General features: G+C 42.8%; 3 protein-coding genes across 3 annotated transcripts in view; all 3 read left to right on the forward strand.

Moving 5' to 3' along the window:
• Positions 1-256: 256 nt before the first annotated feature.
• Positions 257-8,595, forward strand: LOC306788889 (uncharacterized protein). Its single transcript, XM_079284572.1, has 11 exons — positions 257-514; positions 1,908-1,996; positions 2,236-2,385; positions 2,672-2,805; positions 2,982-3,118; positions 3,277-3,370; positions 3,958-4,075; positions 4,327-4,550; positions 4,696-4,867; positions 4,979-5,106; positions 5,261-8,595. The coding sequence occupies exons 2-11, from the start codon at positions 1,909-1,911 to the stop codon at positions 5,576-5,578; spliced, it is 1,563 nt and encodes a 520-aa protein (XP_079140698.1). The 5' UTR covers positions 257-514; position 1,908; the 3' UTR covers positions 5,579-8,595.
• A 657-nt stretch (positions 8,596-9,252) lies between these two features.
• fem1a (fem-1 homolog a) lies at positions 9,253-12,765 on the forward strand. The gene has a single exon (XM_079285459.1). It carries the CDS (start codon positions 9,375-9,377, stop codon positions 11,226-11,228), a length of 1,854 nt encoding a protein of 617 aa, XP_079141585.1. The 5' UTR covers positions 9,253-9,374; the 3' UTR covers positions 11,229-12,765.
• Positions 12,766-15,421: 2,656 nt separating this feature from the next.
• ptprsb (protein tyrosine phosphatase receptor type Sb) overlaps positions 15,422-23,922 on the forward strand; it is a 70,729-nt gene continuing 62,228 nt past the window's right edge. The window contains exon 1 of the mRNA XM_079285081.1: positions 15,422-15,677. The gene's annotated coding sequence lies outside the window, so the exon portion shown is untranslated. The remainder of the gene's footprint in view (positions 15,678-23,922) is intronic.

The raw sequence follows: 23,922 nt of genomic DNA on the forward strand, positions 1-23,922 counted from the left end.
CATTTATGAATGTGAAAGTAAGTGGATTATCTTTCGTACTGTGGAGGGATGCTGAAGAAAAAGTCAATACCAACATTCCACTGGCCATTGCTCATGCACAGCATCGAGCATGTCAATGTTCAATCAATATTCTGGCCATTGGCTTTGCTCATGGATCGAGTAACGTGATCTCTTCAAGATGTTCAGATCAGTCATATACTGTTTCCAGCTTATTTCCGTATACTTACACAGGAAAAACGGGAGAGTAATTTTTCCGGAGTTACAATTATTTTCCACTGAAGGAGTCATATTTAATCATTTTGGAGTGTAATTACTTCCAGTAGCCAGTAGAGTGTGAGTAAATATTCAGAATAAAATCTATTGGAGTAAAACAGCGTGACCACGCCCACAACGGTTCCTTAAGTTTCGTTTCTGCCGCCATGACACCTCTCGCTACACTGGAATGAGCTGACGTTTTATGGAACGGAAGGGCTGAAGTGAGGAACAGAAGACGGCATTTGAAATAACATGTCAGGTAAGGTCATTCGTTTTGGTTAACTTCATGTGTGTAAGGTACATTGTGTAGCAACATTGCAGCTAACCTAACGTTACTTCACTATTTGCATTGTCAGATATGAGCCGTAGCTTCTGATTGTTCGCGTTAGCAGATGCTAACGGTAGCTTCTAACGTTTTCACATAACTTAGTCACAGTCAAACGTTAGCTTCTAACGCATTAACATCAATTCGCAAAATATTTGGTGGTTTATGGACATATTAACGTCGACACACCTGGATTAAAGTCTCAATAAAGTAGTATTAGCTATCATCAGTAGCCAGCGGACTTCACTGAGCAGGTGCATGTGTGTTTTATTCTGTGTAGAGGGGCTGTCTTTTGCTGCAGTTAGTTGGTGCAACAGGTACATTTTACTGTGAAAATGGCTATGTAGAATTTGCAGTTTGTTGGCGTCAACACGTGTATTTTACTCAGAAAGGAGCTGTTAACGACCGTTTTAAGCTGCATTTGTTGGCGCTAACCTGTGTATTTTACTCTGAAAAGAGCTGTTAAAAACCGTTTTAAACGGACTGTTTCTAGCTGCGTTTGTGGGCGCTAACACGTGTATTTTACTCTGAAAAGAGCTGTTAACGACTGTTTTAAGCAACTGTTTCCGGCTGCGTTTGTTTGCGCTAACACGTGTATTTGACTCTGAAAAGAGCTGTTAACGACTGTTTTAAGCAACTGTTTCCGGCTGCGTTTGTTTGCGCTAACACGTGTATTTGACTCTGAAAAGAGCTGTTAATGACTGTTGGACTGTTTCTAGCTGCGTTTGTTGCCGCCAACACGTGTATTTGACTCTGAAAAGAGCTGTGTTGATGGACTGTGTTTCGCTGCAGTTCATCAGCACCCTGGTCGATGCAACATGTGTGTTATACTTTGAAAAAATGCACTTCACTCTGTTGACTGCTAAAACTAGCTGGGCTTGACATTGGCACGGGCCACTCGCGAAGTGCGGGTAGAATTCCGCAGCATAAGCTGATTGATCTGTTGCACTGTGGCATGCTAGAGACGGCCAAGTCGGAGACAACCAGGTGAAGTAGACATTGTTCAAGATGAGACAACTGGTTACATTTCTGATGATGTGTTCACGCCAAACGCAGTAGATTACATACAAAGTCTATGCACAGCCACTATGAGACTGGAGTGACGCGAATTGGCGATTCAAGCGAATGAACAGGTCCCTTTAGTACAGCGTAATAAAGACGTGCTTAAAATGTCCCTCGTTTTTATAATGAAATAGTTTACCCTTGTGGAGACCTACTATTAGTCCATGCATCATGTCTTTCTAATGTTGGCTTACTGTGGTATTACTAATGTTGGCAGTCAGCTGTTTCTGATAATGAAACTAATTTAATTGTTTTTGTCATGAAGGATGCAAGCTGTAAGAGTGAAGTACAGAGATCGTCAGAAGTACATTTGTTATGAGGGGCAACTAACCTTCAAATCATTTTTGGATTGTGGTGAGTGAAAAATATTGCACACACTAACCTGTGGAACAATACACTTGGGATGTCACTCTATGTTTTGCATACCTGAAAGTCTTTTCCCTGGAATAGCAAAGGTCTGCATGGAACACTGTCAGTTTTGGGATTACAATGTTCAAGTGAAGATGGCCTTCTGATTGCTGTCTGTTATGTTTTTCTGCAAATACACAACCGATTCATCACTAAGCTTGTCCCTTGGTATTTTGTCTTCACAGTTGCCAAGAAATTTGACCTTCCAACCTTGGACTTAAAAGTCTATGATGAATCAAAGACCGAAGTTGATGAGGAGGTGTTTGAGTTTCTACTAAAGAAACAAGACATTGGTGTGCTGGAGATTTGTCTACCCCAAGACCCAAATCTTGAGGGTTAGTTACTTATTAGCTTATAACTTCATATTTATCTGTACGGCTTGGTCAATCTAACATGTTTTGAATATGCAAGACAATTTAATATATCTGAGTTGGGGTTTTTTAAAATCTTATTTAGATATTTTGAAATCATCTCTGCTCACCCTTTCCACAATTTCTGGAACTGTTGTGGGCATGATACAATGTGAAATATTTGCATTCCTCTAATAATGGATGTGTGCACTTATATTGTCTTATAGTCACATTGTTAATCACATTAGTTCAATGTTAATATGATTTCTAGATTCTTTGAGCTCCCCTTCATGCTCCTCCTTTGCAAGCTTCAGTGGAGACAATGAGAGGGACTCGGACGACACCACTATATTGCAGCATAGTCCTGCTACAAGACAAAGAGATGAGGGAAGTCATCTAGCTCAGGTAAGCTCTGCAGTTTCCCTTGCATCCTTTCTGAAGGTTTAAAAAAAATGCCAAGGTTGAATGGTAAATGGCTGAATAACTGAAGTTGTAAAATTGTGGCCATTCTGTTTGATAATACTTGATGTCATTATTGTTTTAAACGTTTCATTGTGTTCATTTTTGTTCTTCCCACTTAGATGATTGAAGACATCCTGAAGAACAAACCTGGAGGAGAGAGGATCATGAATGAGTATGCCCGAACAAAAAGCCTAACGGATGCCAGAAGACGTGATATGGTCAAGATATTGGTCGCACATATGACAAGTGAACATGGGTATGTTGTCATGTTGTTATTATTACATACCTGCACTCCTAATACACATGTGTGTCTTGAATTGACACAGTACAACACCCCTCTTTTAGCAGGTGGAATTTACACATCAATACTTTTGATTGGAGCACATATAGTAAAGTCTGTGTGTTTGTGTGTAGGACAAGTCCTTCAAGGCGCGTTAAAGAGGACTACGCAAGGGGCATCACTACCTTGTACCCATACCTGGCCGATCCTAGGAGCAAGTTAGGCTATGTAAGTACATTAAAACGTCTAACTTATTTACTTTTCACTTGCTTGGAATGTAAATATTTCAACTGCTGTTTTACAGATGGGTAGTGTTTTTATTTCAAATAAAGATCTGTAAACATTACTGCATGGCAACAAGGGCTGTCACTTTTTGAACATTTGTTTGAATGTAATTAACATTCAAACTCTAATGACTCATTTGAATAAAAAATGTACAGTCTATATCCACAGCTGACTGTTTAACGTAGTTTACTTTGTCACCCAACAGAGGGCGCTCTAACGTATTGCGTGTCATTTCATATTTGTTCGAGTGTTATTTTTGGAAAAGGTGACAGCCCTAATGGCCACCATCTCTGCCTTCCCCGTAAGTTGAACTCTGGCGGTGTTAAAGCTCAGTTTACTTTCGCACCGCAAGGGTTAGCCCATTAACAAGACACAACACTAACCGTGTAATACAATAACCTCTGTTTTTCAAAATAACTGTCATTAGAAAGAAAGGCCTCATCACAATACTAGGAAATATGATAGTTTTTGGGGAAAGATTAAACTATTTCAACTTGTTCAATCAAACTGAATAACCCTTTTTACTTTAGGAGCATTATTACAATGCAGAAGATGGGAGTGGGTATCTGGCATGGAGACTGAAATTTGTTCAGAAGGAAGCATCGGAGGGAAAAAAGAAGACCTGCAGTCAGTCACAAACACTAACTGGTATGTGTGAAGTCTAATTCATAATGCATGATGAGGGAATAATCATATAATGTATATATATATATATATATATATATATATATATATATATATATATATATATATATATATATATATCCTATTTTTCTTCTGGAGACGTAAGTGCCTGCATGGCCATCCTTGCAGAGTTTTCCAAGCCTTATTTCTTATATCTTAGGACATAATATCATATACTAACCCAGTAATTGATAAAAGTGCCACCACTATTACAGGTGGTCCAAAAGCAGAAAGAGACTCATTCAGAGTGGAAAACGGGCTAACCACAGAAAGCCTGTGCTGCGAGGCCATTGCGCTTATGAAGCATACAGCTGATGAAGCAACTGTGAAGGAGAAGATGAAGCAGACCTTTACCTATCGCCAAGACATGGTTCATGACCCAGTGAAGTCCTCTGAACTATTCACAGCGTTTCCAAGATTCCTGGACATGGCAGGACTGGTATGTGAACGTTCTACTGCCACTGTCATGACAATATTATTTCTGTTCTACAATAGCCTGGGTAGGGTTGTAAGATCTGTCATGACCATGGTGCTACACCATAATGTTTACTGTTCTGTTTTGACCAATTCTATCTTGTCTGCAGATTGACCAAGACTTTGGTCTGATGTTTGGGGATGCTGCTACTACAAAGTTCCTGGAGAGATGGCCTACTATCTACAAACAGAAAGTCCTCGAACAAAGCCGTGGCCTCACACAGACAGCCGATCTTCAAGACCTGGTTCAAAATGCTGAATGCACAACAGACGTGGAAAATGGTATGCTAAAAGTTAAGGATCATAGTTATGGAAGAGAGAATAGTTTTTGAATGAAAAATGGATTGACTGTTCGCTTGTAGTAAATGCTTGTTTATGAATTTTTACTTCCAGGATGGGACAGTGACATGTCATCCATTTTGGTTCTTGTCCACCTTCTACCACCATCACCACATGGCCGCAAGAGACCAGGAAAACTCTCAGCCAGACAAGCCAGTGACCGTCTTGTGAAATTCATTAAGGTGAGGTTACAGTTCAATTAAACTGGAAAATCGTCACTGTTCTGTCCCCTTTTCTAAACCTTTCAATCCTCTTTTTAAGATTATGGTCAATTAAGACATTTCCTTAAACTGACTAATTTTATAGCTGACTAATTCATTATTTTTTCTGTCACAGACTGGGATGAGCATCCAGGGGCATCTGGACGGCATCGTGGAAAGCCTTCAACCATACCTGCTAGCTGTGGGGACCCAGAAGAGTCTGATTCACAAATACTTCATTGTGATTGACAAGCATGCAATACCTTGTAAGTCACCAGACACACTTGCCTGTTTTGATGAGCTTTTCAAAGCTCATTTTGTCTTTGGTACTTCGTACAACCAGGATCTGGTAAATGTGTACAACTTCTTGCAAACCACGATCTTTGAAATCGATGTTGATACCACTAAGGTGAATCCAAGGGTTGCAGAGTTGAGGGCTCGGATGCTGCATTGAGTTGATACGAAGATGTTTTGTTTTATTTGCAAAATCCCCCAGGCAAACACCAATTCCCTGACAAAACACTTGAAGTTGATCCACGGACTTTGTTCAGGAAAGACCCTTCGTCTTAAATGTGGTCAGGCTGGTTGTTCACTAGTTTATGGCACTTTTTCTGGGTTTCGAAAGCATCTAAATAAAGCACATGAACCTTGTTCTGATCCTGGTGAAGGCCCATCTACATCTGAAGATTTAGCAGCAAGTAATTTTGATGACTTGCCAGCAAGAAGTTCACCTTCTGACTCAGTCCTTCTCAAAAGGAGTCTTGTAGACAGCTGCGCTGCAACAGTAGCCGAACTTAAAGTGGCAGGCGTAAGTGAAACAACTGTTAACTCTTTGGTAATTTCGATGGAAGAGATTGTTGACGATATCCATAATCAAGCAAAAGAATCTGTGAAGAAGTGTCTATCTTTACAGGAGCCTATCAAAAGCGACATTGAGAGCAAAATTGATCAGTGTTTCGAAAAAATGGAAAATCCCTATGGTGTATTAAATTCTGAGAGTAAAAGAAGGCAGTATTTTACAGAGAAGTGGGGAAGGGTAGACTTAGTTGAATATGTTCTTGGTACAAGATTTGATACCCTACGCAATCGCACCACTGGAACTTATGATCAGGTTGTTGTCACTGATAAATTAGTTTACATCCCTATTTTGAAAACTTTACAATTTATTTATCAACATCCTAACATAAAAGAGATGATGCAGACTTCAAGTTCAGGAGAAAATCTTCATGACTTGTGCGATGGAGATCTTTTCAAGAGTCATGATCTATTTTCAAAACAGAAGCATGCCATTCTGATTCAGCTTTTTTATGATGATTTTGAAACTGCAAATCCTTTAGGCTCAAAACGGGGAATACATAAATTAGGTGCACTCTATTTCACCTTGCGGAATTTTTCTCCCAAGTACAACTCAAATCTGCTTAATATTCATTTGGTCGCTTTATTTCATGCCCAAGATGTTAAAACATATGGCTTTTCTAAAATACTTGATCCACTTATGCAGGATATTAAAATACTTGAGAAGGATGGAATTCGGGTCCCCTTGTATGATCAGCCAGTGTATGGAACTATTGTCCAAGTTACAGGTGACAACCTTGGTCTTCACAGTTTGTTTGGTTTTGTTGAATCATTCAGTGCCAGATATTGTTGCCGCTTCTGTCTTGCTGAGAAAGAAGACTTTCAGACTGAGTTTAATGAAGATTCACCCAAGATAGTTTTGCGAACTCGCGCACTTCATGCGGAACATTGCCAAATGATGGAGACAAATCCCACTCTTCCCTATGTGATGGGCGTTAAACGTTCTTGCATTCTAAATTCCTTGCAATATTTCAATACATGTGAAAACTTCTCTGTCGATATTATGCACGATATCTTGGAGGGAGTGGCACAATATGAAATGAAACTTCTATTACTGCACTTGAAAGATAAGTACACAACATTAAAAGAAATAGACTGTAGAATTAGGAGTTTTAACTATGGCTATATGGAGCAAAACAACAAACCTCCTACAGTTAAGTTAAGGGAGGACTCAAATGACTTGGGGTTGAATGCAATCCAATCCTGGTGTTTACTTCGCAATCTACCACTTATCTTTGGAGACTTGGTTTGTCCAAATGATCAACACTGGTATTTGCTACTGCTTTTGCTTCAAATTGTAAACATTGTATTTTCACCAAAGTTATCAAAGGGTATTACTATTTTTTTGAAACACTTAATCGTGGAACACCACAGGTTGTTCAAGCATTTGTTTCCAAACAAAAGGCTGCTACCAAAACATCATTTTATGGTGCATTACCCTATGTGTATTCTTAAAATTGGACCACTTTTGCATAGTTGGTGCATGCGCTATGAAGCAAAGCATCATTTCTTTAAGAAACAATTAAAAAGCTTCAAAAATATCACTAAAACTTTGGCCAAGAAACACCAAAATCAAATAGCATACAGGTGGCAGACATTTGATCCCAATGAAGTGATAATTGGTCCAGGTAATATGGTAGCTTTAAATGTGCTAGACTGGGGCTATGAGATAGCTGAGACTATTCAGGTACCAATTGACACCAAGGTTTTAAATATTAGATGGGCCAAACACCATGGAAATATGTATCGGACGGGTTTAGTCGTTTGTCTGAAGGTTCATTGTGAGATGCCAGTTTTTCACAAAATCCACCATGTAGTTCTGAAAGATGAGAGGTTATTGTTTGTTACATTTGCCCTGCAAACAGTGTGTCTTGATGAGCATTTTAATGCATATAAAGTTGTGTGCACAAAAGACGGACCTCATGTAGTTGATGTGAAAGAGATTTTCTGTTATAAAGCATTTGATGTACAAATGTCATACAGGTGTGATGATGCAAGTTTGTTTATTGTGCCATACTGTTTCCTATGATGTCATAGTGAAAAGGCCAAAGTGTTCCAAAGGTCCAAAATGTATTCTGTAAAATATGTATGGATACATTGCACATTTGTAATACAAAATAATAAATTGTGCTTTGGTAAATACTGATATCTGATTTATTTAACTTGTTGGGTTTAATGATAACCTTCCAGAGTAAGTTCTCTCAGGTTTTAATCATAATTTAGTTCTCTATGGAGTGTAATTTAGTTCTATATGGAGTGGAATATAGTTCTATATGGAGTGGAATATAGTTCTATATGGAGTGGAATGTAGTTCTATATGGAGTGGAATATAGTTCTATATGGAGTGGAATGTAGTTCTATATGGAGTGGAATGTAGTTCTATGTGGAGTGGAATGTAGTTCTATATGGAGTGGAATGTAGTTCTATGTGGAGTGGAATGTAGTTCTATGTGGAGTGGAATAGTTCTAAGTTGAGTAAAATGGCAGTAGAGTTGTTTTCATTTTATGCTACATAGAGTAAATTATCATCATCTAGAGTTAAATACAAACACTGAATAGAGTAAAAAATACTCTGAATCATTAACTCTGAGGCAAGAGTAGATTTTACTCTATATAGACTGGGACCAAATGTTGTATTTTATTGAGTAAAATTTTATTCAATTTGAGTAAAATTTACTCCGACAAATTTACTGTGTACTTTATTTGTTATATGTATCTCGTCCCCTTTTTAACAACAGGGTTCTACCGATATAATAGTTATCTGGATGCTATTTGAATTGCACAGTGCCATCAAGGAAAACGAATTACTTCCATATTACTATTTGCAAAAACACTGCACCAAACGTAGGAGTATGGTTCATCTTGTTATTCACTTTATTAATGTGACATGACTGAAGAGGCCTGATGCTGCCTTTGTCATCATGGAAACATCTCTCTCTCTCTCTCGCTCTCTCTCTCTCTCTCTCTCTCTCTCTCTCTCTCTCTCTCTCTCTCTCTCTCTCTCTCTCTCTCTCTCTCTCTCTCTCTCTCTCTCTCTCTCTCTCTCTCTCTCTCTCTCCGAACAACCATAACAAACGAACCCATCAGCTGGTAGGTCAACTCAAGTCACGTGGTGCGTGGGAAATGTAGTTCTCTTCAACGTGCAAAAGCCCAACGCTCTACCAAGGAGGCGTTCCATCAAAACTACTCCGCCCACAATGCCTCGCTTCAACCGTAAACATAGACCTGTCAAACAACACACACGCCATCTTGACAGCACCCTCAAAATGGCAGAAAGATGCGAGCTACAAACCGAGTCCGAACTAAGAGTTCAGCGCTCTGCTTTTTAACACGACTGTGTCCATAAACGAGCGGTTATGGGGTCGGTGCCCAGCGCGGCAGCACAGAGCCTGTAAAATGGACATACCGACGGCGGTTTTCAACGCCGCCAGAGATGGTAAGCTGAAACTTCTCCAGAAGTTGCTGAGCAACAAAACTCCAGAGGAGCTGGAGGCTTTAGCCGAGGAGAAAACGCAGGGAGGCACCCCTCTGTTGATAGCCTCTCGATACGGACATCTAGAGGTTGTAGACTACCTCCTTGAACACTGTAAAGCAAATGTCGAACTCGGGGGGGCGGTTAACTTTGATGGCGAGACCATCGAGGGGGCTCCGCCGCTGTGGGCAGCCTCGGCAGCCGGTCACCTCCCGGTGGTCAAGACGCTGCTGAAACAGGGCGCCTCCGTGAACAACGCAACGCTAACTAACTCAACGCCGCTCCGAGCTGCCTGCTTTGACGGCCACCTGGAGATCGTCCGCTACCTGGTGGAGCACAGAGCCGACATGGCGGTAGCCAACCGCCACGGCCACACCTGCCTCATGATCTCCTGTTACAAGGGCCACAAGGAGATCGCCAAGTTCCTGCTGGACCGTGGTGCTGATGTCAACCGCAAGAGCGTGAAGGGAAACACCGCCCTGCACGACTGTGCGGAGTCGGGTAGTCTGGACATCATGAAGATGCTGCTGAAGTGCAACGCTCTCATGGAGAGGGACGGATACGGGATGACCCCACTCCTCGCTGCAAGTGTCACGGGCCACACCAACATCGTGGAGTATCTCGCCCACCAGCCTCGCACCTCCAGGGCGGAACACATCGATGCACTTGAACTCCTCGGGGCCACTTTTGTGGACAAGAAGCGGGATCTCTTGGGGGCGATGAGGTACTGGAGAAGGGCGATGGTGCTGAGGCAACCAGCGGACACAGCCGGATCCCTGGCCAAGCCTCCGCCTGGTCCTCCGATCCCTGCCTATGGCTGTGCACAGGAGGTGAGCACTGCAGAGGAACTGGAAGCTCTGATCACAGACCCTGATGAAATGAGGATGCAGGCTTTGTTGGTTCGAGAGCGCATCCTGGGGCCGTCCCACCCAGACACCTCTTATTACATCCGTTACAGGGGAGCTGTGTATGCTGACTCGGGCAACTTCGAACGCTGCATCAGCCTTTGGAAATATGCTTTAGACATGCAGCAGAGCAACCTGGACCCCCTCAGTCCCATGACGGCCTCCAGTTTCCTGTCTTTTGCGGAGCTTTTCTCTTTTGTTCTTCAAGACCGGGCCAAAGGCACCCTGTCGACACGCGTCACCTTTCACGATCTGATGACTGTGCTGGGGAAAAGTGTGAAGGAGGTAGAGAGAGCTGTGGCGCAGAGGGACAACCCTCCCGAGGCTCCTCAGTTCACCAAAGCTCTCTCCATCATCCTGCACCTGATCTTTCTCCTGGAGAAGCTGGACTGCAGCCCCGAGCAGGAGCACCAGAAGAAGCACACGGTGTACCGTCTGCTGAAGCTGAACCCTCGAGGTCGGAGCGGCTTCACTCCCCTCCACATGGCCGTGGACAAGGACACCACGTCTGTCGGCCGCTACCCTGTCGGCCGCTTCCCCTCCCAGGCGGTGGCGGCTCTTCTCCTGGAGTGTGGCGCCGACGTGGACTCGCGCGACAGCGAAAACAATACGCCTCTGCACGTCGCCAGTAACAACGGTTGTCCAGAGATTATGACACTACTTATGAAGGCCGGGGCTCACTTCGACGCCACGAATGCACAGAGGAAGACGGCCTACGAGCTGCTGGACGAGCAGAGCAGCGGGCACCCGGCCCTCTGCCCACTGAACCATGTCACCCTTCAGTGCCTGGCGGCGCGTGCAATTGCGAAGCACAGACTGCCCTACAGGGGACTGATCTCTGAGGAGATGGAGGCTTTCATTGAACTGCACTGACGTCCACCACTGTCCCCTGACGACCCCCCCCCCCCCCCCTCCTGCACTACACTTCCTGTTGTCCCCCGTACCTTAGTGTGAGCTGTCACAAACCTGCATCTCCACACCATTCTCATCATCTTTGTCTCCTTTTTGGCCTTTGCTTTGCTGCCAACCGTGTGTCAGACCTCGCCATACAGCAATAAACATCCAGCTAAAATCTCTCTGGCTGAGATCTGGTCAGTTGTTGCCTCATTCTAGCATTAAGTCACATAGAAAGGGATTGTTGATTTCTACTGCTGTTCAGAGCCGGTTGGGACTTGATGTAGACTTTAATGCATTTTCCCTTTTTTCTTCTGTCCCTGTTTAAAGGAGACTTACAGTATGATGGTGCGTGCGTGTGTTTGGGGGCTGGGCTGTATGAAAGATGAGTTTTAGTATAACTGGAAGCATCTGAACCAACTAGCCAGATAACATGCATGTAAATGAAGAGTGACTATGGTAGCTCACTTGTTGTTTTGCAAATTCATTAAGAAAGGAAGTGAACAAAGTTTGAACAAACTCAACCACCCCAAACGTGCTTGCTGGTCATTCTTAGCCGACTCTACTTCACTGTCCACCATCTGTAGTGTTTCTTTGATACGGGAAGGTTTGTGAATTTACTGTGCCAAATGTCAGCCATGGAGCCATGTTCTGTTACAGACTGTACTGGTGGCAAAGGGAAAAGCAACTAATTCTCTTCCTAACTATAAGCAGAAGTAAAGTGGAGACTTGGATGACGAAGATCGGGAACTTGAGCGGTATCCCTTTGAGTACTGTTGTTTGGCCAACACTCTGCAGTCTCCACGCACACATTACCTATATGCAGTTTGTGATATTCCAATCAGAGGCACTGTTTTTCAAGCAGAAATTCACTACATGAACAGAATTTACACGGGATTATGCTTCAATTTGACACGCTTATCTTAACATGACTGGCTCAAACCTGTGGGCTGCTTCGTTGACAGTGAATTGGTTTCTCTTTATTACTATTTAATTTATGTCCTTTACGAATGTTTTCTTAACATTTCTGCGTATGTCCGAATGAACAATTTCAAACTAGAGCCTGAAGTGTGCCTGTACATCCCTCTGTTCTGGGTGACGCCAACATCCTCCAGAGATATCCACTTCACTCACGCAAAGAAGCAGCATCAGCACTTGGACATATTGTGAAGAGAAGGACAGAGCTGAAGCCCCTGGTTTGTATCAATGGGGGAAACGGTCCGTGATCAAGTGTCAATTCTCTTTTTGTAGTGAATTTTCCCTTTAACCTCAGATGCAGTGCACAGAAATGGAAGGCCATTCCTGCATCTTAGTCTTACTGTTAATAGTCTTTCTCTTTTGTTGATCTTGTGTTGTCATGAATGTTTTATTTGTCTGTGTGTGCTAAGCACCGCCAAGTTGAAAGCACACTGAGAGGCTCTAAATCCTAAATGGACAACTTGCATTCAGGCTGTGAACTGCCTCTGCCTTTCTCTTTCTCAACTGATTCGTTTAACCGATGATAACTCGAGAACAAAGTGAGTTGGAGATACTTGAATAAAATTCAGGATCGCAACATATTCTGTGTGTGTGTGATCTCAGGTTTTGCTGTGTCTCTTCTACATGTGGAACATTGTTTTTTTGGGGATCGTTTTGTGATTTAAAAACTCGGCACTATCTTAAAATTGAAAATGATTTATATTCCTCTGCTCTGGTTCGTCACTAGTTCTTTAGCTTGAGTGCCGTTGCTTAGAATGGCAACATTTGCATGAAGAGCATCATTACATATTTAGATGGATTGAAATAGTTGCATAAAAGACTTAAAAAACCCTGCCAGCCAGCCAAGGACATCAAATTAGCTTATTTCGAAAGTGGAAAATGCACACAAAGTGTTATATAAGCAGACTATTTAAAAAGAATAATCAGTGCCCACTTCATTCAGCTATTCATACCAAATATGGGCTTTCCACTGCTCACATAAACTTGAGGGCACTGAAATGAAGCACAACAGAAACTTGATCTTTCTGAGTCCTGCACTCTTACGGTATAAATAGAGTGCAATTAACGTCACTGCTGCGGGCCAGCGTTGGAGACGGGGCACTTACCCTGCTAATTTTAGGGATCTTTTGCCCGAGCTTAAACTCTGGAAATGGGAATACTGTAACGCTATACAGTCGGGCAGGTCACCGGGTGACTGGCAGAGACGGCGCACAGACAACAGAGACGACATTATTCTGACAGGAAACGGAAGCAATATGAGCTCATTTCTTTTAAAGATGGGGATTGGAAAGAATAGCTCCACCTAAATATTGATGATGTGCTACATGTGACAGGTGTCATGTTAGCAGAGCGAGTAAAGAAACAGCTGTTCAAGAGGGGTTGATGTCACTGGGACAACATGTGTCTACCCTGCTGAACAAGATCATACAACCAGGAGCACTGTATCGCTGACCTGACCTCTGACCTTTCTGCAAAGGCTGCCAGGGGATTGTGGTAATCATTTAGACATAGACCTATGATGTCAAGAGGTCACAGTCAGCCACAATTGTTAATGTTGGAACATACAAAAATCCCGGGAAGGAATCTTCAGGGATAGTTTCCAATATCAAGTGAATGCACCGTCACATAGTAACCTCCCACTAGATGTCACTAGCAACAAAGAAAGTCAATCAGCCTTTGTCCCTCCAAGACCGCACCATGGACTCAAACACTGCAGCTTCCAAATACAAGCCGAAGTGATGACAGTCGTTCTTCTCTTTCTCACACTTTGGCAAACAGTCCGTGAGCGAATGAGTTGTTGGGAGTGTTTTTTACCAAGCTATTAGGCGGGGCTGAGTATGCATTTGTATGTGGAGGAACAGAAATCCAGGCAGACGTGTACTCTTGAGTCTGTTTGCAAAGCGCTGCACGGGGATCAGCGAATACGTGAGAACAAAGCCTCCTTCATGCCAACCTCCAACACCTCCGATTTTGACCTCGAGGCAGTTGTTTCTGTCTCGTCGTGTGACCTAAATAAGAGTAAATCTTAAAAAAAACAACAGCCTCATTCATTGTTTTTAGAGATGTTTTCAAGCTAAATAGTCGTGTTGATACAATAATTGTAGCAGAACTCGATCTTTCAGGGGCCGGCCGTTCATGGAGGGTTACATCAGGCAAACGTGGCCCATGTCTGCAGTATTTAACATTTGTATAAAGCAAAAGGAAACGGCATAATATCTGTTTCTTTGTTACAGTTGTACAGGTCATCCTTCGTTGGAGGCTTTGCCTGCAGCCGTTTCTATGCGATGCTTTTTTTTTGCTCGTTGCCAAAAAGGTTTTTGTTTATTGGGGAATTTGATTGATTGCACGTATTTGGGGTGCATATAGAAACAACTCTAAGCAGGCTATAACGCAGTGCAATTTAACAAAACTACCATGAAGTGGAATCAACACTTCTCCAAAACAGCTTCAACAAAAACTGAATATTATAACAATTATGAAAGTTTGGTTTATTGCAGGGCTGTTGTATTGGACCTCATTAGTTTTAACAAGGTGAACCTAATACGTGTACTGAGCACAACAAATACCTGTAAGGTTATTAACTCCTATAGCATCCGTCCTCAACAACAAATTATCTCATACAATGTTCTTGTAGCTACCTCATGGTGTTTTTAATACATCCCCATAATGCCCCACAGTGATATTTTAAAGTGTCCAACTGTAATTTAGTGAGGGAGTTTTGCTGTGGAGGAGCCGTTACTGGGCTCTGACTCTGACTTCCTGCCAGCAGCTATAATTAGATACTATATTATGGGAATCTAGGGGTTTCAAGGTGCTTATCTTCATTTTGGCCCCTGTGGAGCACAGTGGAAAAATCTGTCACCGATACACAGGACCAACCTCAGCAGCCACTGCTTTTGCACCAGTCAGCGGTCCAGCCAGAGTTGGGGGGGCGGGGGAGGGGCGGGAACGGGGGTAATAGGGGTGATGGGGGGTACGGTTGCTATTGGAGATCTTGCCTGCATCACGTCATGTGTTGGAGGGAGGGGGAGAGCTCCAGTGTGTGTTTGAGAGAGAGAGAGAGAGAGAGAGCGGGGAGGGGGAGGAGAGGAGAGGGAAGGGAAGGGAAGGAGGAGGGCATTAAGGAAGAAGGCAGGGAGTATCAATGACATCAACCAGCAGTATCTGAGGCCGCCCGACCGGCTATGCTCTCCCGAAAAGAAGGGCTGAGGAGCAGCCCGTGACCCCGCTGCGTTCCCGAGAGGTCGGTCGACAGCCAGGACAGTGAAGGGAGACGCCGGCGATGCGTGTGCATGCATCAGCCCCCCACAAAGGCAGACCTTTCTCCGAGCGGAGCTCTGCTGCCTCTGGATTACATTCATCCGTGCTGTTTCCGTGGAAGCTTCCAGCTGCAAATCCACCCACATGAATCCACCAGACAGTAGAGAAGACGGAGCACTACCTACCAAGGTAACCAGCATCCTTCTTCTTTGACACAGTTGAATGTTTGCCACCGTGCACCCCACCCACAAGGATTGTTTTCAGCCTTTTTGAAAAGTAATACGTGTGTATCCATGCCGGGGGGAAAGTCCCCCGTTAGTCTACCTCAGGGGCTTCTTTGCGTTTTATTCATGTATTTATTTTGTTCCTCTGTCATCTCAGCATCACTTGAGACTTTTGGGTGACAATCAGACCGAGGTGTTGTGCAGAGCAGGCTGGTTGGCGACAACACTGTGAGTGCGCGTGCCCCCCCCCCCCCCCCCCCCCCCCCCCCCCCCCCTTCCTTATTGTCGGCTGGGCAGCATGAGGGACCGGGACTGGCAAAGCCTTTGTTCCTCATCCGCACTCATTTAAAGTGCAATTCTCTGATGGCGCGTTAAAACACTCTGCAGGTATAATGAGTCTGTGTGTAAAGTCCTATTTTTTTTAACTCTCAAAAAAGAAAAAGAAAAAAAACATGTAATAGCATTGTAGAACGGAACCCTCGTGGAAAATAATAAACACAGCACCTGCATCCTATAGATTTGTCAAGGCTATTTAAAAGGAGGAAGCTCTAAGTCCTGTTATCATCACCGTGGCATTACAAAGATGCCACAGTGAAGAAGAAATCCCATTTTGATAATGTCATGCTTAACACTTCTGAGGGGGCTATCACAGGCATATTAATACCATAATATGGGCTATTATTCTAATATTAGAGAGATTTTTCTGGTATGGAAGGCACCAGGTGGCAAGGCAAATGGACTTATTTAACCAGACTCTAGACAATAGAGTGGCTGCTGCATCTGCTACTCCCAAGCGTTACTTAAAACAAGCCCATCTGCACAGATAGGTCTTTTGTAGTCCATAGACCTCTCATATGTCTATAATTATACACAGTTGGATTTGCAGTTAAAGCAGCCACTCATGCGTGCAGGCAGAGTGTAATTTAATGATACATCGATTCATCCTGACACATTTTCAGTCATATGGAGGCAGAATTATTCATCTAGCACATTTCCTCTGTCTGTCTCGGCCTCTGGGAAACAGATCAAATACGCTCCTCCGTGAGCCGAGGGATGCTCGGCCCCACAGGTATTCATCTCGACACTGTTAAGGAGCGGTAGCTTATGAAATGAGTGGTGGCATGTACTCCCTGAAATAGCTTTTCACAGGGTTCAACCATAGGCCTCAATGGTTTCTTGCTCCTTCCAAGCAGATGTCACCGTAAGATCCGTCCACACTTGAATCTGCCGGATGACGTGCGCTCCCAGTGGAGCAGCTTTGGTTTCACGTCAAAGGCCTCATTGAAGTCTTATTCCCAGATTCTCTGCAACAGCATGATCCTAACTGCTCCCCTCTCTACTTTCCTCCCTTGTGTTAAATGTTATACCCATCCATGGGTTTTATCAGAAGCTCTCCTCTAGCTTTGTTGCACCAGTCGGCTGGAAGGAGGGATACTTTGATGCTGGGAGCATAGCCACCTGTATTACAAGCAGACAGAAACTTTGTTGTTGTCTCGCCATTGATATTAATTGACCTTTTCAGAGCCATCCAAACAGTGATGACTCTGTCTGCTCCGCTTCTCTACTTGTTTATTCAGGGAGTGTTGAAAACAATGCATGCAGCATGCAGAATGAACCCATTAGGTCTGGGCAATAGGTTTGATGTTGTAACAATATTAAGAAGAATATTGAAATATATATTTCTTGATCACTTTACAGCTTTCATCCGAGTCCCATTTAAAATATTCAAACGTATGTCAAGTCAAGTCAATTTTATTCATATAACCCAAAGAGAAAAAAGATACTTTCCACCTTTAATATGGATAGGGAACACCCCCTTAAAAAATAAAAACAAACAAAGGATTACTCCAAATGGTGCTCGCTCGGTACCCAAAGGTTCAATTGGTGGAAAAAAGAAACATTAGGATGAGCAACGGAGGATCCAGGATGTGCAGTAAAAAGTTGATTTATTAATTTAACCTTTGTTTTAATCAGGGTCGTCTCATCATCCCCATAGGGCAAAGCACTATTATTAAATGTCTGTGGAATCATATTATGATGTATGACAGATAGAATATGGTTTTATTGTTTTACAAAATTCAGGTGGTCAAATGAATAAGTCAGACTGTGTTTTATTTATGAATGTTACGAAAGAAGGTTTTTAACTTCCTATGAAGGGTTTTGTCTTTACTGTCCGTTCATTGCACTTAACATCACTCTGATCATTTATGTGTGACTGACATACATAAGCTTTTTAATGATGTATATTGTCATTGAACAAATCTCTTATAATACTGATTTCAACCATATCCGCCAGCCCTAATATATATGATTGCTATGGGAACACACACACACACACACACAGTAAATTAACAACAATCACATATAACACTTGCTCCAATTAATATCACATTTCATGATAAAAACGCAGATATACTCACAACAAATAATGAGTCTGTGCATCATCAAATAACCATTCAACATTTATATATTATTTTGTCAGCTTCCATTTACAATTTATTTTATCATTAAATTACGATGTGTGTGACAAATACATTTTACATAGATAATGTAGACAACAGAGTTCTGGCAAAAAAACACACTATTACTATACTTACAGTTTGATAATATATTGTACAATCAGTTCATCATCATTTAATTTAAGATAAATAACAAAAAAAACCTCTCAAAGTTATGTGCAAAAAGATTTAAGGAATCCATCATCCAGACCTATACACCCATGTTTGTTTATGGGAATATGTCCGCCTATTTGAGCCTAACTTTGACTGGTGTGATGTAGACAGGTCCTTTATTCATTGAAACATAATACTAGAACAGAGAGAAACTCCGCTATAACCTTGTTGTGCGAAGACCAATCTCAGTTTGTTGTTGATGCTCTCAATAATTATTCCTTTTAACCAGCAGATCATTTGCAATGACGTGTGCGCTCATCGTGTGTGCACATGAGCGAAGGCAAAGAGATAGGTTGTGACTTGACTGATGCCCTTCTCCACATGAATCAGAGATTCTGATGGGTCAGCAGGGATGAATAATGCAACCCCCCCCACACACACACACTCTTCCTCTCTTCTCCACCCCTTGTCTCCAGTCGTTCGCCTCTCTTTTCATCACAACTGCCACATCTGAAGACATCTTCACCTTCCTTCTCTCCCCTCCCCCATCCTCCTCTCCTCCCTTATGCAAAAGAGGGCATCATCTCCCTCGTTGCTGCTGCCTCGCTGTCCTCCGTCAGCCCTCCTCGCTCTACTTCAACAGCTAACTCCTTCTGCTCCGCCTGAACAACGTTTCACTGTCGTCTTTTTCTGCTTAAATGTGACAGAGTCTCTGTCTCTGCAGAAAAGTTTCTGCTTATTGCGTGACAGGGAACATGTTTTGAGAGCAAGTTGTTCTGCTGACATTTGCACTGAAAATGGCTAAATGTGTTTATGTACACGGCTCATTATCCAATGATGAGGAGTGGGAAGAGCAGCCATTGACTCGGTTTGACAGTTACATCCCTGACTGACAGGAGTCATTAGGAGCGGGGAGGGCTGACTGACAAGATGGCTGACAAAGCAGAAGACAAACTGCCTAATCAGAACTTGGAGAAAGAGCGGGCAGCGTCTACTTTGGAAGTGTACAGTTAGCTGCCAATAAATGTTCAAATCCTGGAATATGCACCTTGCCTCAAGCGCTTGACAAGACCTCAAGAGTGTTTTCAACTCTTGGAGTGAAAAAGTCCTCCATGCAGAGAGAGCTGGATGAATTAATTTGGGCTGGATGGGTGCCAACATTTTCTTTTCAGATCTGGCGAAATATGAAATAAGAATTTAATTGCGAGTTGCATTATTGAGTGGGATGAATAATAATGTAGACAGTAACATTGTATCTCTGTGTCTAATACGTGTTGTTATCATCTTATTATCAGGTACAGATTATTACATCACTGTGTTGTATGTTGTGTGGCAAAAGACAACAGATGATTTATTTTCATTTTTTCTAGGGCAATGCCAGTTAGTGTGTTGTCCTATTGGATGGATTGCCATTCATTTTTTTAACAGACATTAATTTCCTCCTCAGGATGAATCACTTTGCTGACACCTTAACTTTTCATCTAGCGCCATCATCAGCTAATTAGCACGTGTTAGCAGGCATATGCACTCAACTAACATTATACGTGCTTGACATCAGCATGTTAGCATCGATCATTGTGAGCATGCTGATGTTAGCGTTTCTGCTCAGTACAGCCTCACAGAGCCGCTAGAATGGCTGTGGTCTTGTTTAAACATGTCTTACAATCCAGTTTACATTTTCAAATGTTCGAACAAATAGACCTGCTGCCTCTGCCTGCCTATCCGAATCCAAGTGCACCATATGTTGTGGTCAGCTCTGCAGAAGCAGGAAAAGAGAAGGTTTTGGCACGCCTCCATATGCCAGTTAGTGAAAGAACATCTTTATTGCATCAGTGCAACAGTTCTGCTGAAGACCTTTACCAAGCAGGATGGAAAAGGGACAACGTCCAGGAAACGTACAGCACAGACAGAAAACGTAAACGCTAGAAGATTAGCCTCTTTCATCCCTCAGTCTGTGACATGTGTGTGTGTGTGTGTGTGTGTGTGTGTGTGTGTGTGTGTGTGTGTGTGTGTGTGTGTGTGTGTGAGTGTGAGTGTGTGTGTGTGTGTGTGTGTGTGTGTGGGTATAGTGGGGACTGGTTGACATGCAGCCTCACATTTGTTTGTGACATTTCATGATTACTCTGTCTCCGCGGCACTGAAGGATGCCAGGTTGGATGAAGTATTTCTTTGACGGAGGTGAGAGTAATGGCTAGTCATTGGTGGAGAGCATCCGTGCGCAAGTCTGTTACCGTTGACAAGCATTTCATCTCTTCACTTACCGAGACGCACTCTCCGGAGTAATGGGGTCGAAAAACTGCATTTGTCCTCCGTCTGATTGCTGGAATCAGACGGAGGACAAATGCAGTTTTTCGACCCCATTACTCCGGTTTTCTATGCTGTTCACAACTTTATCGTCCCTCAAGGAGAAATTCATTTGGCGTCACAAATCTCATCTCCATCAGGAAGTCATGCGATGGTGTTGAAGCGTAAATGAGGACGGAGACAGGACGAATCGGAGTTTGCAATCCAGCGGGAATTTGTTTAATGCACATTCGAACATACGATTTGGCATATGGAAACAGATTCAACATCTAACTGTCCGAGGAACACTTTTATAGACCAAATACTCGCCTTCTTTTAGCTGTGGTTCATCAGTCAAACCTGTCTGTTCAATCCAAACAGGACGCATCTGGACTTCTAATCTGGGTGGGTTCTATTTCATTCTCACAGAAAACAACTCTATGTAAGGGGTTGTTTTGGTCCTTTTGAGAGATTAATCACACTTTATCTGTCATTTCCCGAAAACTAACAGAGACAGAATCATTTCCAGATAACTCCTTGGAATTCACAATAACACGTTACGTAACTTGTTTTTAGTTCAAGTCCAGTTCAGTTCAGTTATACTGCTGATTTTCTCCTACAATGGCTGGTTAGTGACAGAGCTGCGAAGGCTGGTCTGTTTTGTAGCACCTAAATGGGATGTGTTCACCAGCACACACATGAAATCATGTCATTTCTATTCAGCAGTGAATTCTTCAGCTTCATGATCATTTAAGTTGTCGGTAATCAACTTTTATTTTATTTTTGCACCATATACCAAACAGTGAGTGGTGTGAGATGTGTGTTATGTCTATAGGTGATCTCAGTAGTGTGTTGCAGTTGTGAGTTAATGAGCTCTCAGCTGACGACATATCATGTGACCAATCCAGACAGGTGATACCATGGCTGCACAAATACACAGGAGAAAATTGGATCATGGGCAAACACAGCAGTGTGTCTCCGGAAAATGAATAAGCACCTCCCAAAGGGGCTGGAGATATTTCACACAAACAAAGAATGAATAAAGCGTTACTCCAAGATTGATGCGCGCGAGTGGGCAACAGTGCACGGGGCAGTAATGTGCCTGTCGTACGTTGGTATTTCAAATGTCTGTTGTGCGAATGCAAAATGATGCTATTTATTTTATAAATCAATTAAAGGACGCACCATTTTAAATCCATTTACAGAGCACTCAAGGCTCCCGTTATCACTCTGAAGACGAGCTTATCAACAAGCCCCGAAATCTGCTTTACACCGCCCATCTTTGTCTCCTGACTGATCTGTAGCTTTTGCTAAACAGCAGGAAAAGGGAGGGTAAAAATGGCTGGCATGTCTCATTAATGAAGCGCAATTGAAATATGTTGATGGATAGGGATGATGACAAAGACGTCCAGGAAGATGAAGGTATTCTCTGTTGTCATGGAGCCTTATCCTGCTCCAGGAGAAGCTCACTAATTGGCTGAGGTGTCTGTGGCTGACAAGACACACCGGCTTTCCTGTGTGTGTGTGTGTGTGTGTGTGTGTGTGTGTGTGTGTGTGTGCGCGCGCGTGCGCGCGTGTGTGCACTGCTCCATGGAATTTTAATCATTCATTTTATTGAGAAATGATGGTGAAATAGACAGACAGACAGACAGACATTAGATGTATGCAAAGACGCAAAGGTGGGGCTCACATTTGAATTGGGGAGCGGCCCTGCAATCGTGTCCTTTACACAATGCCTCTTCTCTCATGTGTCAGAGCTGTGTAACAATTAGGGATGTACATGCAAGTGCATAACTATGTGGACATCAGTATGTAAATACAGTTCTCTCTCCCGCCAGGATAAGAGTCTGTGCCAGCCTTAGATATGCTAATTGGACGGTGAGTTGACAAGGACTCAACCATCAGCCTGCGTAATGAGTCGCTGCACAAGAGATCGGCTGCCTCCGAGGAGCAAGCAACAGGGAGAGAGAGAGAAGAAATTTCCAAATATGTTTGGGTGTTTGGGAGCTCTGAGTCGTTGTTTCAGTTGGTGTGAACGTTGCGTAGGTGTTTATATGTGGCGATGCCGCTGTTGTCAGGGGGAAACCTTCACCTGTCGGGTGAAACTGTATCTGCAAATTGTCGATTCTTTGTAAGGAACAAAACAAACCCAGCCATGTCTTCGCTGGATGACATTGCATTTTTGGCATTACCTCAAGCGGGTTTGAAAGAGGTTTATGAGCTTAAGGGGTTGAAAAATTGACTCAGCTCACGGAGGAGAAAGTAATCCTTCAACTTATTTCAAAGCATGAAAATTGTCGTAACAGAAGCTGTGAGGATTTCACCCAGCAGTGTGACGCATAGCTCCCGTTTGAACCAAATTTGGGACATATAGATTGTGGGCACATTCACACTGACTGCTACATAACTTCATACCTTTCTCACCTTTGTTAAAGAAATATAAATATTATAAACAACATTCAGCTGTTTTTGGAACTGAGTACCAGGCAGATTTAGCTTGTGTTTTCAAAGCAATCTCTTTAAGATTTGAAAGTATTTATAGCAATATATAATATGCTTTTCTTATCCCTTTTCAAAATTGTTTTTACATTTAGTTCAAATGTTTCTAAAGTACGCAGAAGCGGTTGGTACGTGAAAGTAACACCTCAAAAAACAGGTGGCGTTACATTGGAGATTAATTAAAGGACCATTCGTTGTTGCAACAATGGTTGGAGAATAATGTACTGTAAATTAATGTAACTTAAGCCAACATAGTACAATATGTTCTAATAATAATATGGCCATATTTAATGATATTACAATATCAAATTTAAAGGAAATATAAAGATTTACTGAAGCTGACTCTTCATCAACATTAACTGTGACTTTCACTTCACTTCACGCCCATAAACACTTTCACTAGATTCCCTCTGGTCTCATCCCCTTTGATAATCTGCCCTATATGTACTTTTATACCATTTGGGTAATACATTTCCTGCTTCGCGGGAGCCAGTCCATCTGTTGCTGGGCTCACACGAGGCCAATGCATCCATTACTGGATGCCTCTTGCTAGCTGCGTTGGTTTATTTGACCGTGGAGCCCCTTTAAGATGCGTGGGTGCACATTTGCAGCACTATTGTTGGGCTGCGGCAGCTTTGCGATGTCCTAGACATGCAGAGATTGAAGTCAAAGAGAAACTTAGTTTGGTTCTTTTTTTGCACATTAGGATTGGGGAGGGGGACGATTTCAGTCACGCTTGTCTCACCAGCCGTCCCTTTGTTCGTCAATCACAAATCCATGTTTTCTTGGCTGTGAAATGGGGTTGTGATTAACAAA

The sequence above is a fragment of the Melanostigma gelatinosum genome (assembly GCF_949748355.1).
Source record: "Melanostigma gelatinosum genome assembly, chromosome: 15".
Lineage (NCBI taxonomy): Eukaryota > Metazoa > Chordata > Actinopteri > Perciformes > Zoarcidae > Melanostigma > Melanostigma gelatinosum.

Bases quoted from the DNA above. Each gene is read 5' to 3' on its own strand.
- LOC306788889 (XM_079284572.1), top strand. From the start codon at position 1,909: ATGCAAGCTGTAAGAGTGAAGTACAGAGATCGTCAGAAGTACATTTGT. The intron at 3,119-3,276 runs GTATGTTGTCAT...GTTTGTGTGTAG, and splicing joins CATATGACAAGTGAACATGG to GACAAGTCCTTCAAGGCGCG. The intron at 4,551-4,695 runs GTATGTGAACGT...TCTTGTCTGCAG, and splicing joins TCCTGGACATGGCAGGACTG to ATTGACCAAGACTTTGGTCT.
- fem1a (XM_079285459.1), top strand. From the start codon at position 9,375: ATGGACATACCGACGGCGGTTTTCAACGCCGCCAGAGATGGTAAGCTG.